Source organism: Pogoniulus pusillus, chromosome 1, assembly GCF_015220805.1.
Source record: "Pogoniulus pusillus isolate bPogPus1 chromosome 1, bPogPus1.pri, whole genome shotgun sequence".
Classification (NCBI taxonomy): domain Eukaryota; kingdom Metazoa; phylum Chordata; class Aves; order Piciformes; family Lybiidae; genus Pogoniulus; species Pogoniulus pusillus.
Genome location: NC_087264.1, coordinates 21423228 through 21436427, shown reverse-complemented (window position 1 = coordinate 21436427; position 13200 = coordinate 21423228). Strand labels below are relative to the sequence as shown.

Here is a 13200-nt window from a genome sequence, read left to right as displayed (position 1 = left end):
ACCAATCCTTAACATGAGTAAGAGATTTGCCAGGAAATGTTCCTCATCTTGCCAGCTCAGCTGTAGCTGCAGAGGCTTTGGATTGTGCTGTTCAGCAGATGTATCTCGGTACCAAACCCAAACAGAGCTTCAACAGCTGCAGTGCTTTGGTGGAGCTCTCCTAACAGCAGTGAAGCTGTGCTGGTTAATACCAGCCGAAGATCAGCACTCTGGTCTCATCTTGCAGTGACTGGAAGCAGCAGGGAAATGGCTTGAGAAAGTGAAGGGTCACAGTAGGATACTTTATGCCAGAAAGTATGACATTCACATCTGTTATCTGCTGGAAACTAGTTTGCAGCCAGCATTCACCGTGCCAGTTATTCTGACTCATTGCCCCATAGTGTTACTGACTGAAACCTCTGAAACTTGCTGTGTTTTATATGCCTTCCTCGGGGAAAATAGAACAGTTGATTGGGTCAAGCATCCACCCAGTGACAGGAGGGGAAAATGAAGGGGCTTTGTGCCTGATGTGTGCTGCTGATATAGGTTAGTCTGTGGGTATGCTTGCACACGTTTTGCTTCCCTGGACAACGTGTAGGTTCCAGCTAGCAGTCAGAGAATGTCAGCTATGTAAAGTATGCAGCAGCACTTGCACCTCATGTAAATTAGGGCTTGGAGACCTCCCTGCTTTGTAGGCCTAAATCTGGGAAGCTACAGTGCTGCAGGGAGTTGCTCCATGGTTAATCCAGGGTTGAATCAGACAGCTCAGATGGTCAGGGGAAGCAGCTGCAAGCTGTGAAATAAGACAGAACGCCCCAAGCCTGAGCTTAAACTTCTGACCAGATGATGTCTACTGCCATAATCTTGCCAGGGATTAAAGGTTTCTTAAATAGCTGGTAGAAAAAAGAAGTCTCTCCCCCTCATCTGATCACCACTATGATCCTAACAGAGCTTTTCTTTTTCTTCTGCCAAAGGAGTGGGTGTTCAGTGACCCTTTAATTAGGCAGCAGGACAAGTGTCTTTCCGTCCTGTCCTTCTCTCCTGGCTCGCAGATCACACTGAAAGCCTGCAATCAAAAAGACGGCAGACAGGTAGGTAACTCTGGGCCTCCTTTTAACCCCTTCACTGCCATACACCTGCATTCTTGCATCAGTGCAGCTTGCCAGGGCAAACCTAGGCCTGTCCAAGTGTGCAAAAAATCCTTTCCATCCTCTGGATTTCCTTCTGCATCTGTTTCATAAGCTCTCATGCTTGAGACTGCCCATGGCCAGAGGTAGGGGCACAGAGCACACTGGTATGGGGGTGTGTGCTCAGCCTGGGCCCTGGGCAGCATGGCTCACTTCAGCTCACCCTGACCTCACTCCTGGGGTGAGTTCATGTCCAGTGAAATGGGTGCATGGATAGAGGAGAGCAGCAGAGATGGGAGATAAGCAGCAAATGCTTTGAGATGTGAGGGAGGAACAGGCTCTGCTCACTTGCTCCCTGGGACAGGACAAAGAGCAATGGATGAGCTTCCAGCTCAACACAAGGGGGAGACTTCTTGACCTTAAGCATCCCAGAGCACTGGCACAGGCTGCCAGAGAGGTTGTGGAGTCTCCTTCTCTGGAGCCTTTCAAGCCCTGTGTGGATGTGTTCCTGTGTGACCTGAGCTAGACTGAGTGGTCCTGCTGTGGCAGGGGGGTTGGACTGGATGATCTCCTTGGGTCCCTTCCAACCCCTGACATCCTGTGAGATACTCAAGAGAAGGATGATGCATTTGTTTATCTCTTTAGAATTGAGAGAACTGTGTTCTTTGTGCCATCTTTGGACTTGTGAACAGACCTTTCAACCAGAGTGCATACAGCTCATGAGAAATACTGACTTGACATAGAGCACTGTGTGTGTGCCACCCAGACTGCTCCCTGGGGAAAAGCACACCACAGCAGGGTGCACAACCAAGGTGGAAGAGACCTCCGAGCTCAGCCAGTCCAACCTAGCACCCAGCCCTAGACAATCAACCAGACCATGGCACTAAGTGCCCCAGCCAGGCTTGGCTTCAACACCTCCAGGCACAGTGACTCCACCACCTCCCTGGGCAGCCCATTCCAATGCCAATCACTCTCTCTGGCAACAACTTCCTCCTAACATCCAGCCTAGACCTGCCCTGGCACAGCTTGGGACTCTGTCCCCTTGTTCTGTTGCTGCTTGCCTGGCAGAAGAGCCCAACCCCACCTGGCTACAACCTCCCTTCAGGTAGCTGCAGACAGCAATGAGTTCTGCCCTGAGCCTCCTCTTCTGCAGGCTGCACACCCCCAGCTCCCTCAGCCTCTCCTCACAGGGCTCTGCTCCAGGCCCCTCCCCAGCCTTGCTGCCCTTCTCTGGACACCTTCCAGCACCTCAACATCTCTCTTGAATTGAGGAGCCCAGAACTGGACACAGCACTCCAGGTGTGGCCTGAGCAGTGTTGAGTACAGGGGCAGAAGAACCTCTCTTGTCCTGCTGGCCACACTGCTCCTGAGCCAGCCCAGGATGCCACTGGCTCTGCTGCCCACCTGGGCACACTGCTGCCTCATCTTCAGCTCCTCTCTACCAGCACCCCCAGATCCCTCTCTCCCTGGCTGCTCTCAGCCACTCTCTCTCCAGCCTGTAGCACTGTCTTGCCTGTCATGGAAGGACAGGTATTCCCTGCAGTGGAGTGGATTCCAGGCCCCATTAGCCAGAAGAGGGATTAATCCACACTAACACAAGCAGCCCCATTCTGCTGCTGGAACAGAGTTTATTGAGCCTTGCTGTGTCGATTATATATGGGCTCATTATAAAGGCATGCACACACTTAAGGATGGGAGCTGTTGTTTTCCATTACCTTATGTGAACAAACTGTACTTAAATCAAGGACTTGACCTAGCAGATGATTTAGATAACTGACTGTAAGTAAGGCTTTTGTTTAAGCACTTCAAATAATTAGGGGCTGATGTGAATCACATCAGCCATTCCAAACTGCCTTGCAGCTGAAGGAGTGAGGTGGGAGAAGTGGATTTGAATTTTTAATCTAATTTGGGCTGACATGCTGGCTGGCTTTTTTGGAAGTCCCAAACTCCCATTGCAGATTTCTGCTCACAAAACCCTGAAGTTTGTTATATTCTTGAGAAATAAACACAGCAGCAATTGTTGGTGGTGATGACTTTTAATTGCTAGGAGTCAGTCGTCTTTGCAAACAATTCTCTTCTTTCTGCTCTGGATATCTGGGAGGTTGAGTTTCAAGGAGGCAGCCAGCCAGTGCTGTAGAAAGGTACAAAATGAAATGAAAGAGCAAAGCTGGAGGTGGGGGGGAAATCTGTCAGTTTGCCTACAACTTGCATGTCTGCTTGTGGGTACTCATAGCCCAAAGTCTGAGACCTGGAAGGTGAGCAGTTATGTATGGGTGTAGCCACTTCTAAGAGCAAGTGGGCTTCTCACAAAGTTGGAGTAGCTGAAGATGGAGGAAGGGGAGCTGAATATATCAGCAAGGTGGAGGTGAAGCCATCCATCCAGAGGGACCTGGACAGGCTGGAGAGGTGTGCCCAGGCCAACCTCATGACATTCAACAAGGCCAAATGTAAGGTCCTGCACCTGGGTGGGTGCAATCCCAAGCACAACTCCAGGCTGGGTGGGGAATGGCTGAGAGCAGCCCTGAGGAAAAGGCCCTGGGGGTCTGGGTTGGTGAAAAGCTCAAGATGAGCCTGCAGTGTGAGTGCAGCCCAGACAGCAACCCTGTGCTGGGCTGCAGCAAGAGCAGTGTGGGCAGCAGGGCAAGGGAGGAGATTCTGCCCCTTGGCTCTGCTCTCCTCAGACCCCACCTGCAGTCCTGGGTGCAGTTCTGGAGCCCCCAAGACAAGCAGGACATGGAAGTGTTGGAGCCAGTCCAGAGGAGGGCACCAAGATGCTGAGAGGGCTGCAGCAGCTCTGCTCTGAGGAGAGGCTGAGAGAGTTGGGGCTGTGCAGGCTGGAGAAGAGAAGGCCTGGAGGAGACCATGGAGTGGCCTTCCAGGATCTGAAGGGGCCTACAAAAAAAGCTGGGAAGGGACTATTGGCAAGGTCTTGTAATGACAGGACTAGGGGTAATGGGTTTAAACTGGCAGAGGGGAGAGTTAAACTAGATGTTAAGAAAGATTTCTTTGCAGTGAGGGTGGTGTGACACTGGCATAGGTTGCCCAGGGAGTTGTGCTCCACAACCTCCCTGGAGGTGTTCAGGACCAGGTTGGATGAAGGCTTGAGCGATCTGTTCTAGTGGGAGATGTCCCTGCCTATGTCAGGGGGCTGGAACTGGCTGAGCTTTGAGGTCCCTTCCAACCTAAACCCTTCTATGATTCCATGACAAATGAGATCCAAGTAGGCAGCCTGAGTGGAAGGAGGTGAGCCTGAATGATGTGCATCACACATACAGCATCCTGAGAGGAGATGTTGGCATGATGAAAGCTTTGGACATCTCTGCTGTTGCTGTGGTGGAAGATCTTTGAACTTGTTCTGGATCTAGATTTCATGTCTGTGAGTAAGGCAAAGGCAAGACCTCTGCAGAGCAGTTTCATTGCATCCTCACTGCAGGACCACACAGCTCCTAAAGCTGCTTTCTGCTTTCTCTCAGGCCAGGTCTGTGCCCATGCTGCGCAGCTGTTGTGCATTAAGCGTGGCCACAGGGCAGACAATTCTGTTGTTCTTTTGGGGCACTAACAACTATCCAATTAACACATGTGTCACACTCACACTGGGGCTTTGTGTCTAGAGCACTGCCTCAACTCCAGAACTTTGCAAGTAGGAGGACAAGAGACAATGGCCAAAATTTAAATGGTTTTCAGTTCCACTAAACTATTCTCCCCTGGGTTGGAAGGAACCAGGAGCAACTTCGTTTTGGCACCATAATCCTCTTGACTCTTCAGCAGCATCAGCTGGCACTGCTAGCAGAATCAACCAGGTTGAAAGAGACCTCCAAGCTCAGCCAGTCCAACCTAGCACCCAGCCCCAGCCAAGCAACCAGACCATGGTACTAAGTGCCCCAACCAGGCTTGGCTTCAACACCTCCAGGCACAGTGACTCCACCACCTCCCTGGGCAGCCCATTCCAATGCAAATCATTCTGCCAACAACTTCCTCCTAACATCCAGCCCAAACCTGCCCTGGCACAGCTTGAGACTGTGTCCGCTTGTTCTGTTGCTGCTTGCCTGGCAGAAGAGCCCAACCCCACCTGGCTACAGCCTCCCTTCAGGTAGTTGTAGAGAGCAATGAGCTCTGCCCTGAGCCTCCTCTGCTGCAGGCTGCACACCCCCAGCTCCCTCAGCCTCTCCTCACAGGGCTGTGCTCCAGGCTCCTCCCCAGCCTTGCTGCCCTCTCTAGACACCTTCCAGAACATCAACATCTCTCTTGACTTGAGGAGCCCAGAACTGGACACAGCACTCCAGGTGTGGCCTGAGCAGTGCTGAGCGCAGAGGCAGAATAACTTCCCTTGTCCTGCTGGCCACACTGCTCCTGACGCAGGCAGCCAGCCATGAGCTACTCTGCATGAGCAGGTTTCAGGCAGGGCAGATATCTCCTATAATGATATTTGGAGAGCTGTGATTTTCAGTTGAATGCACAACAACTTACTGCATTTAGCTTTGGTTCTGGCTCTGATGGTGGGAGTGGCAGTTAGATTTGTATGGCAGTGAGGACAAATAGAATCATAGAATCACAGAATCAGTCAGGGGTGGAAGAGACCACAGGGATCACCTAGTTCCAACCCCCCTGCCACGGGCAGGGACAGCAGGCAAAGTGAGAGCCAGACAGTAGAACAGAAGAGCTGACAGTGAGAACCATTGCTGCAGTCTTTCCCAGCAGAACAAGCAGCATGCTGAGAAACCCTATTAAGCAGCCACATGTCATTAAAATTTGCTGAAGGCATCTGATCCCAGCCTGAAAATGAGGACACTAACTTTTCCTGGGAGACAAACAGCATGCATGTGGATGCCACTGGGAAATTTCCCACCTCTTGCTTCTCAGTGTTACCTGCTGTCCAGACAAAGGCAACTCCCTATAGACTACCAGAAAGGAGAAGGAAAGAAAACCTGTCTGTGCTGGAAGTGCCTGAGGTAGCATCTTCATGGTAATAAGTAGCTAAAACAATACTGCTCTGATTTAAGCTTCCCAGAGACTCAAAACCTAACAGAGCAATACAGTAACAGGATGCCTTTCCCTCTCCCCCACTTTGGAAAGAAAGGAATTAGATGTGCCAGGGGAGGTCTGGGCTGGTTGTTAGGAAGAAGTTGTTGGCAGAGAGAGTGATTGGCATTGGAATGGTCTGCCCAGGGAGGTGGTGGAGTCTGTCCCTGGAGGTGTTCAAGTAAAGCCTGGATGGGGCATTAGTGCCATGGTCTGGTTGATTGGCTAGGGCTGGGTGCTAGGTTGGAGTGGATGATCCTGGAGGTCTCTTCCAACCTGCTTGATTCTTTGATTCTATGTAGTAAAAAAGGTAAAACACCCAAAGAAGAGTCTTGCTTCCATTTGGAAGGTAAAAGAAAAAGCTTTAGCAATAAATAAAAGGTATTTAAGGCAGGGGAGCTACAAAAAGTATAGGGAAGGGAAACAAGATGGAAATATATATATATATATATATATATATATATACACAACCAGATTGATGGCAGTGGATTGAGGCAGATTCAAGAAGGGGTTGTTGTCCCACCATATGGTAGAGTGGACATGTGGAAAAAACAGGAGCAGCAGGAACAAGGGTGCTGGTGGCAGGCAAGGAGGCAGGTCAAAGAGACACAGGCAGCCCCTCTGTTTTTATAGGGGCCCTTGAGAGGGAGTGGGAGTGGGCTACCCACTACACCTGGGGTCAGGTTCAGACCACCCCCAGGGAAGAGTCAGGAGGACCTGGGGTCAGGTTCAGACCACCCCCGGGAGGGTTAACCCTTTAGGAATACTGACGTTATGCTGTAGCTTGAAAGTGATTTTCAGGAGACAAGTTTCTCTTACCTCTGATTCTTAATGTTTCTGTGTTTCCTATCCCTTCTCCCATATCAATAGAAGAGAGAGAGAGAGAGAGAGATGCCAGCAACAGAACAAGGGGACACAGTCTCAAGTTGTGCCGGTGGAGGTATAGGCTTGATATTAGGGGGGAAGTTTTTCCCACAGAGAGTGATTAGCATTGGAACGGGCTGCTCAGGGAGGTGGTGGAGTCACCATCCCTGGAGGTGTTCAAGAAAAGCCTGGATGAGGCACTTAGTGCCATGGTCTACTTGACTGGCTAGGGCTGGGTGCTAGGTTGGGCTGGATGAGCTTGGAGGTCTCTTCTAACCTGGTTGATTCTATGATTCCTGGGGTGATGGTGAGCTTTCACAAGCTTTACTCCAGCTCTTCAGATCCCTCCTCACCTCACACCCTGGCATACCATATCTTGTAGGTGTCTTCCCACCTGGTTGATTCTGTGATGCTACGATTCTATGCTCAGTGTCAGCCAAGCAGCAAGAAGAGTGATGTTTGCACTCTGTGGATGGATTGCTTTCCATGTTGGGAGAATTTTCAATGCTTTGCATTCTGTGGATTAGAAAGAAACTATAGAAAGGTTTCAAGTCTTGACACCTGCAAATCTAGCCCTGTAATTCAGCTGAACTCAAACTCCAGGGATTGCTAATAGACAAAACAAGTGCATTGGAGGTGCTGCCCATACCCAGGTTTTCAGTCCTTCCAGTTGGTGTGTTTCACTCGAGGTTTGTGCCCAGCCTTTCTCCTTGAGCTCGGAGGCACAGCTCCGTGGTGAAAGGGAAGTAACAGGGTGTTTCTTCTCTGTCTTCTCGCAGAAGTGGAAGATGAAAGGCACTTTCATTCAACATTTTGTCAGCGGTCTCTGCCTGGAAAACCAGCCCGGGAGAGTGGTGACCAACTCCTGCCAAGCAGGTGCACCTGGCCAACAGTGGGAGGTGTTGCAAGCAACATGATGGTAGCACAGAGATCTCCTTGTTTCTTTGTGCATGAGACTTTGGGAACAGAGGAGCCTGGGGAAAGGAGGAGTGCTTCTTGTATGTCTAACCCTAAATGTTTTCATTGTGCCCATCAGCAAGCCATCATTTCAGCTGAGCACTTGGTGTTTCTGGGCTGTTCAGAGAAGCAGCTGGACTGAGAGAGGGGTGAGGAGAGTTGTTGAAATCTTCCCATCTGCTGTCTTATATTCTGGGTTGTAGCTGATTGTGCACAGCTGCAGCCAGAGAAAAGAGGAGAACCCAGCCCCATAGCTGGAGTGACCAGAACTGCTCTGCAGCTCTTCCCATCCATTTCTTCTCAGCATCCAGAGTCCACAACTTCCAGTCTCGACAGCTTAGACAATGCTTGTGCAAACAGTGGCAGCTCTTTGGTCTCTCTGGCTTTTCTGTCTGTCACAGAGCATCGTTTATGCATGTGTGTCTCTCACTGAGGACTGGTCAGAAGAAGAGTCTTCATGATGAGTGAAGGGGCCGGGAGGGAACTAAGCAGACCCTGGGAACAGGTTCATAACCACTTTGTGGCAGGCCTGTTCTTTTCTCTGCCCACAGTAGCTGCCCTACAGCCAAATGCTCTGAGGGCTGGCACAGTGATGACCAGAGAGCTGGAAATGGGACAGCCTGTTTCAGCAGCATAACGGGGGGTTGGTTTGGAAACTAGCCCCTGTTGAATTCTTGCTTCCAGTTTCCATGGGGGGAAGGCTAGCCCTGCCTCCATGAGCCATCCAAGGCTGCAGACAGCCCAACCTCACCTGGGTTCAGGGTGCTCTTGTAGAGCTGGTCAGAGGTGGGTGCTGATGCTTTGGGATGCCAGCAAAGCTGAGACCATTCTCTGACTGCTACTCTGGTGCTACCAGACACTGTCTGCTGCGCCCCACACCAAAGGTGATGCACATAGCTGTGTGGAAGTGCACACTGACAGTGCCACTGGACTTGAGCCAGGCCACTGGAAGGAGCCCACCCAGTTGCCTGCTGTGAGAGGCAGAAGGAGCCAGCCCCTAGATCATCACAGGCTTCCTGCTGCTGGCTGGGCAGGAGCACAGCCCCCTCGCTGACTCTGGCTCTGCATGGCCCTTGTGCAGGCAGCCCAGCATGACAAGCCCCCTGGTCCCTGTGCCCAGCTGCTTTTCCCTCTCTCAGAAAGAGGAGGCAAAAGACCAGGGGGTGCGCCGGTTGTGACCTCCATCTCTCCTCTCACCTTGGAGAGGTTGGTTGGTGAAGCTGAAACTTGCCCCTGCACAAGTGTTGCCACAGTAGAGGTCTGCCCTGCGAGATGGCCTTTGTGTTCTGGGCATACCAAAGACAAGTGGTGTCTCTAGCTAGTGCCCCAGCCCTGCTCCCACTTAGCAGCCAGCTGCAGCTGAGCCTGTGTTTTCACACCTGCCAGGGCAAGTTAACTTAGTCAAATGAAAAATCCATCCCCGCAGCCTTAACCTGTCCCACTAGATTTGTTCAACTTTCCTCTTGGAGATAGGTTTTTTGAGCCAACTGCCCTCTCCAGGAGCCTCTCAGGAGAGCCAGCTGGTGAGGCCACCTTCAGCAGACATCTGCTTGCCTGGATCCTTTCTGGTGTGGAAGAAACAGGTTGTTCATGTGGGTTCTGAAGAGCTGGCTGCTTTCGACTGCTGGCTGTATCCCCTGTTAGTTCTTTCTCCCAGCACGGTGCTGGCCCGAGCAGCTGAGGGCAGAGCAGGCATGCGCTGGGGAGCGCTCGGGGGAGAGCTGCACACTTGGATTTCAACTCTCAGTTCTTTTATTAAAAAACAATTCAACCAGTCGTGTGGCAGGAGCTCTTTTTCTGTGTCCCCCTTCACTCTTGACAGCAGGTCACTGCCTCAGCACCGGTGAGGCAGGGGAGTGTCCTCCCTGGACTGTGCTGTGCAAACCCTTTGGTGCCAAGCTTACGGCACAGCACAGCATGCGTTTGCCTGGGAGCTGGGGGGCTGACTCTGCAGATTTCTCTTTCCCTGTATAGAGATTGCCGTGGTGTGAGGCCAGGAAAGAACAGGAAAGGAAAGAGAAGAGCCAAGGAATGGACAGAAGGCAGGGCAGACAGGACAGCCCCACGGTGGGGAAGAAATGCTGTCCTACCAGCAGCTGCTTCTCTAAACAAGCCTGTGCAGGAGATGTTACTTCAGTACAGCATCGTGGAATCAGAGAATGGTTTAGGTTGGAAGGGACCTCAAAGTTCAGCCAGTTCCAAACCCTCCTGCAAGAACAGGTCACTCAAGGCCTCATCCAACCTGGCCTTGAACACCTTGAACATCATTAGGCAGTAGGAGATAGGAACAGTCAAGAGTCCCTTTTACAAGAAGGATATGGATCTGCTGGAAGGTGTCCAGAGCAGGGCCATGAGGACGCTCAGAGGGCTGGAGCTGCTCTGCTATGAGGAGAGACTGAGGGAGTTGGGGCTGTGCAGTCTGGAGAGGAGAAGGCTCCCAGGTGACCTTCTTGTGGCTTTTCAGTATCTTAAGGGGCCTACAAGAAAGCTGGGGAGAGACTTCTTAGGCTGTCAGGCACTGATAAGACTGAGGGGAACGGAGCAAAGCTGGAAATGGGTAGATTCAGCCTGAATGTTAGGTAAAAGCTCTTCAGCATGAGGGTGGTGAGGCCCCATCCCTGAACTGGGTGATCCTTGTGGTCCCTTCCAACCCTGACTGTTTCTATGATTCTCTGGCTCCAAGTTCTCATCTGCCTGCCATGACAAAACGTTGATTCAGACAGAAAGAGAGGCCCTTGAGCAGGTTCTGCATGTCAGCTCTGAATAGAATGAAGTTCTAAAGGATCAAGTCATTTTGTCAGAATGCAGCATAATGCATCTAAGGTCCACACATTTCACTCCCTAGCAGCTTATGGGTTGCAGCTAACAGCATCTTCAATCCTCCACCAGGTGCTGCTTCCTTTCTCCTTGCTCCTACTGTGCGTGTGCTGCTTTCTTGCAGTTCCTTCATAACCATACTGGGACTGGGACCCAGTTCTTCTACAAACAACTTTCCTCACTGCTGCAGTGTCTGTGTCTCCAAGCTCTGGGCTAACCCTTGGTTCAAAAGGTTCTTGTCAGCACCCTGGCTACTGCCCTTGACTTTGTGCTTGGCTCCAGTACTGGAGGTTACTGATAGCTTCTGGAGCAGAGGTACTTGGATTAGCTGTGGTGATTTATGCCTCTTTTCCTACTGCTCACTACCTGGCAGGGTGTGAACTGGCATCCATTTGGGACTGTCAGCTGAAGGCTGGATGCTCTCCTTCTTCAGGAACCCCAGACTAGGGGAGAAAAGGTAAAAGGTGGTTATATGTCACTAATTTAAATTAGGCTTAAAAATTAAAGTTGTTGAGCATGAGAGTGGTGAGAGCCTGGAATAGGTTGCCCAGGGAGGTGGTTGAGGCCCCATCCCTGGAGATGTTTAAGGCCAGGTTGGATGAAGCTGTGGGCAGCCTGCTCTAGGGTAGGGTGTCCCTGGGCATGGCAGGGTGTTTGGAACTGGCTGATCCTTGTGGTCCCTTCCAACCCTGACTGATTCTGTGATTCTATGAAATTGGCCTTGGAGTTAGGGGCTACCAGAGCCCTAACTCTACCTGACTGTGGACATGTTCTCCTGAGGCCATCTCCTCACAAACCCAACAAAATTCTGCTGTCATCAAAAACACTGCTCACAGGGTCTCCCCCTACATCATTTTCTGGAAGCCATTGGTTTCCAATAGATTTGAGCAGTTGCTGAAAAGGAGGTGCACTACAAAAGGCTGCTTTTGAGTGTGGGCAAATTTGGAACACTTGTCCAGAGTTATTGTTAGCATAGTTTCTGTATCTCTCGTGCTGAAGGGAAGGAGGAATGATGTTATTTGTGCTTCCCACCCCCTCCCTCAAAGTCCACATAGTGCCGTGCTTTGGAACAGGGCTCTGGTGGGGTTTTGGAAAGCAAACTGAGACCCCAGATTTGTCCCAGTGACTTATTTCTTCAACAGTGAGAGCAAGCAGCTGCTCACCCTTGTTTCCCTTCAAACAGCCCCTGGACTGTGAAGGCAGAGTGTTCACATTGGGAATGCCTTTTCAGAAAGCTGTTTTTGTATCAGGTCATCCAATGTCACTTGATGTGCTGTGAACCAATGAGGGGTTTATTTGAGAGGAGCTGAACCTACTGTTGTAAGGAAGCCAATTTTTTGGAAGTGTTGGGTTTCCCTCCCCCCCCCACTCACAAGCTGCACTTTGTCAGACATAATTTATGTAGAGCCCAGATTTGTTTTCCCTTTTCTTGAAGAAAGCATGAGGCAGAGTCTTTTTAATGCCTGGAATAAAACCCACTTTGAAACAAGTGCTTCTGCCTGTTCTTATTTCCTCTCATGTCCCATTGGAAAAGAGCCTCCATCATTTCTTGTCTGGTCCCTGTATCTGTGTCTCACTGGATTTCTCCACTGTCATGGCAGGTCTGATAGGCCCAAAATAGGCTTATCCATGCCCTGGCTTGCCCAGGCATGGTTTTGTTGCTCTTCCTCCTTCTGCTATGGGGAGAAGCACCTGTGGGAAAGAAGACAGAAGAACCTGGAGCCACTGAGTCTAAGGACTCTGGCCTGTCCGGGTGTTTTTTTGTCTTCTGTGGTAAATGAGGTACACACACTTAGCTTGTGCCTGCCTTGTGCAAGGCCTATGCTTTTCCCAAATTTGGGTAAAGCAAGCCTATGGCTTCACCAAATATGGTCAAGCTTGGCTAACTGCCATTCTGATTGGCTATTCTGTGGCTAAAGGCCCATTAGTCTTGGGCTACATTGGTAAAAGAAATATGCAGGTAAACATAGTGTGCTTTGCTATGCTGTGCCATTGTATTTGTGCCTGCTGTTGCCTGCTACCATTGCTTACTGCCTTACTGTTTGCTTGGGAACTCCACTGTCAGGAGTTTACCAGGGACAGGCTCTAAATGCCTCCACACGATCAGCCTGCATAGCCAGTGTGACATCGTGCTGAGACTGCACATCACAGGACTTCCTGCCTGCACCTGAAAGCCTCCTGCCAAGATGGGAAGTCCTGGAGATACACAGATCATCCAGAGGACCAGGTCAGTGATTGTCTGCCTCCTTTCTTCAGCACTCTGAAGCCTGGGAAGAATCAGAAGTCTCAGCAGTAGACAAGAAAGACAGAGTGCCCTGAAAGCGTTTGGATGCTGTCTGAAGCTGTGGCTAGCCCCTGCAAGTCAGGGGATAATGTATTGTAAGTGCTTAAAAGCCTCTTTGTGATTCACCATTGCCTTCTGCCATAAGCAGAAAGA

The 13200-nt window shown here is 50.7% G+C and overlaps 1 protein-coding gene across 2 annotated transcripts in view; it reads left to right on the top strand.

Annotated features, from left to right (window-relative positions):
• GALNT16 (polypeptide N-acetylgalactosaminyltransferase 16) overlaps positions 1 to 12252 on the top strand; it is a 72259-nt gene extending 60007 nt beyond the window's left edge. For both annotated transcript variants that reach the window (XM_064143542.1, XM_064143549.1), the window contains 2 exons: positions 954 to 1070; positions 7769 to 12252. In XM_064143542.1, coding sequence (XP_063999612.1) covers positions 954 to 1070; positions 7769 to 7906 — 255 coding nt within the window. In that variant the 3' untranslated portion in view covers positions 7907 to 12252. The remainder of the gene's footprint in view (positions 1 to 953; positions 1071 to 7768) is intronic.
• The last annotated feature ends 948 nt before the right edge of the window (positions 12253 to 13200 follow it).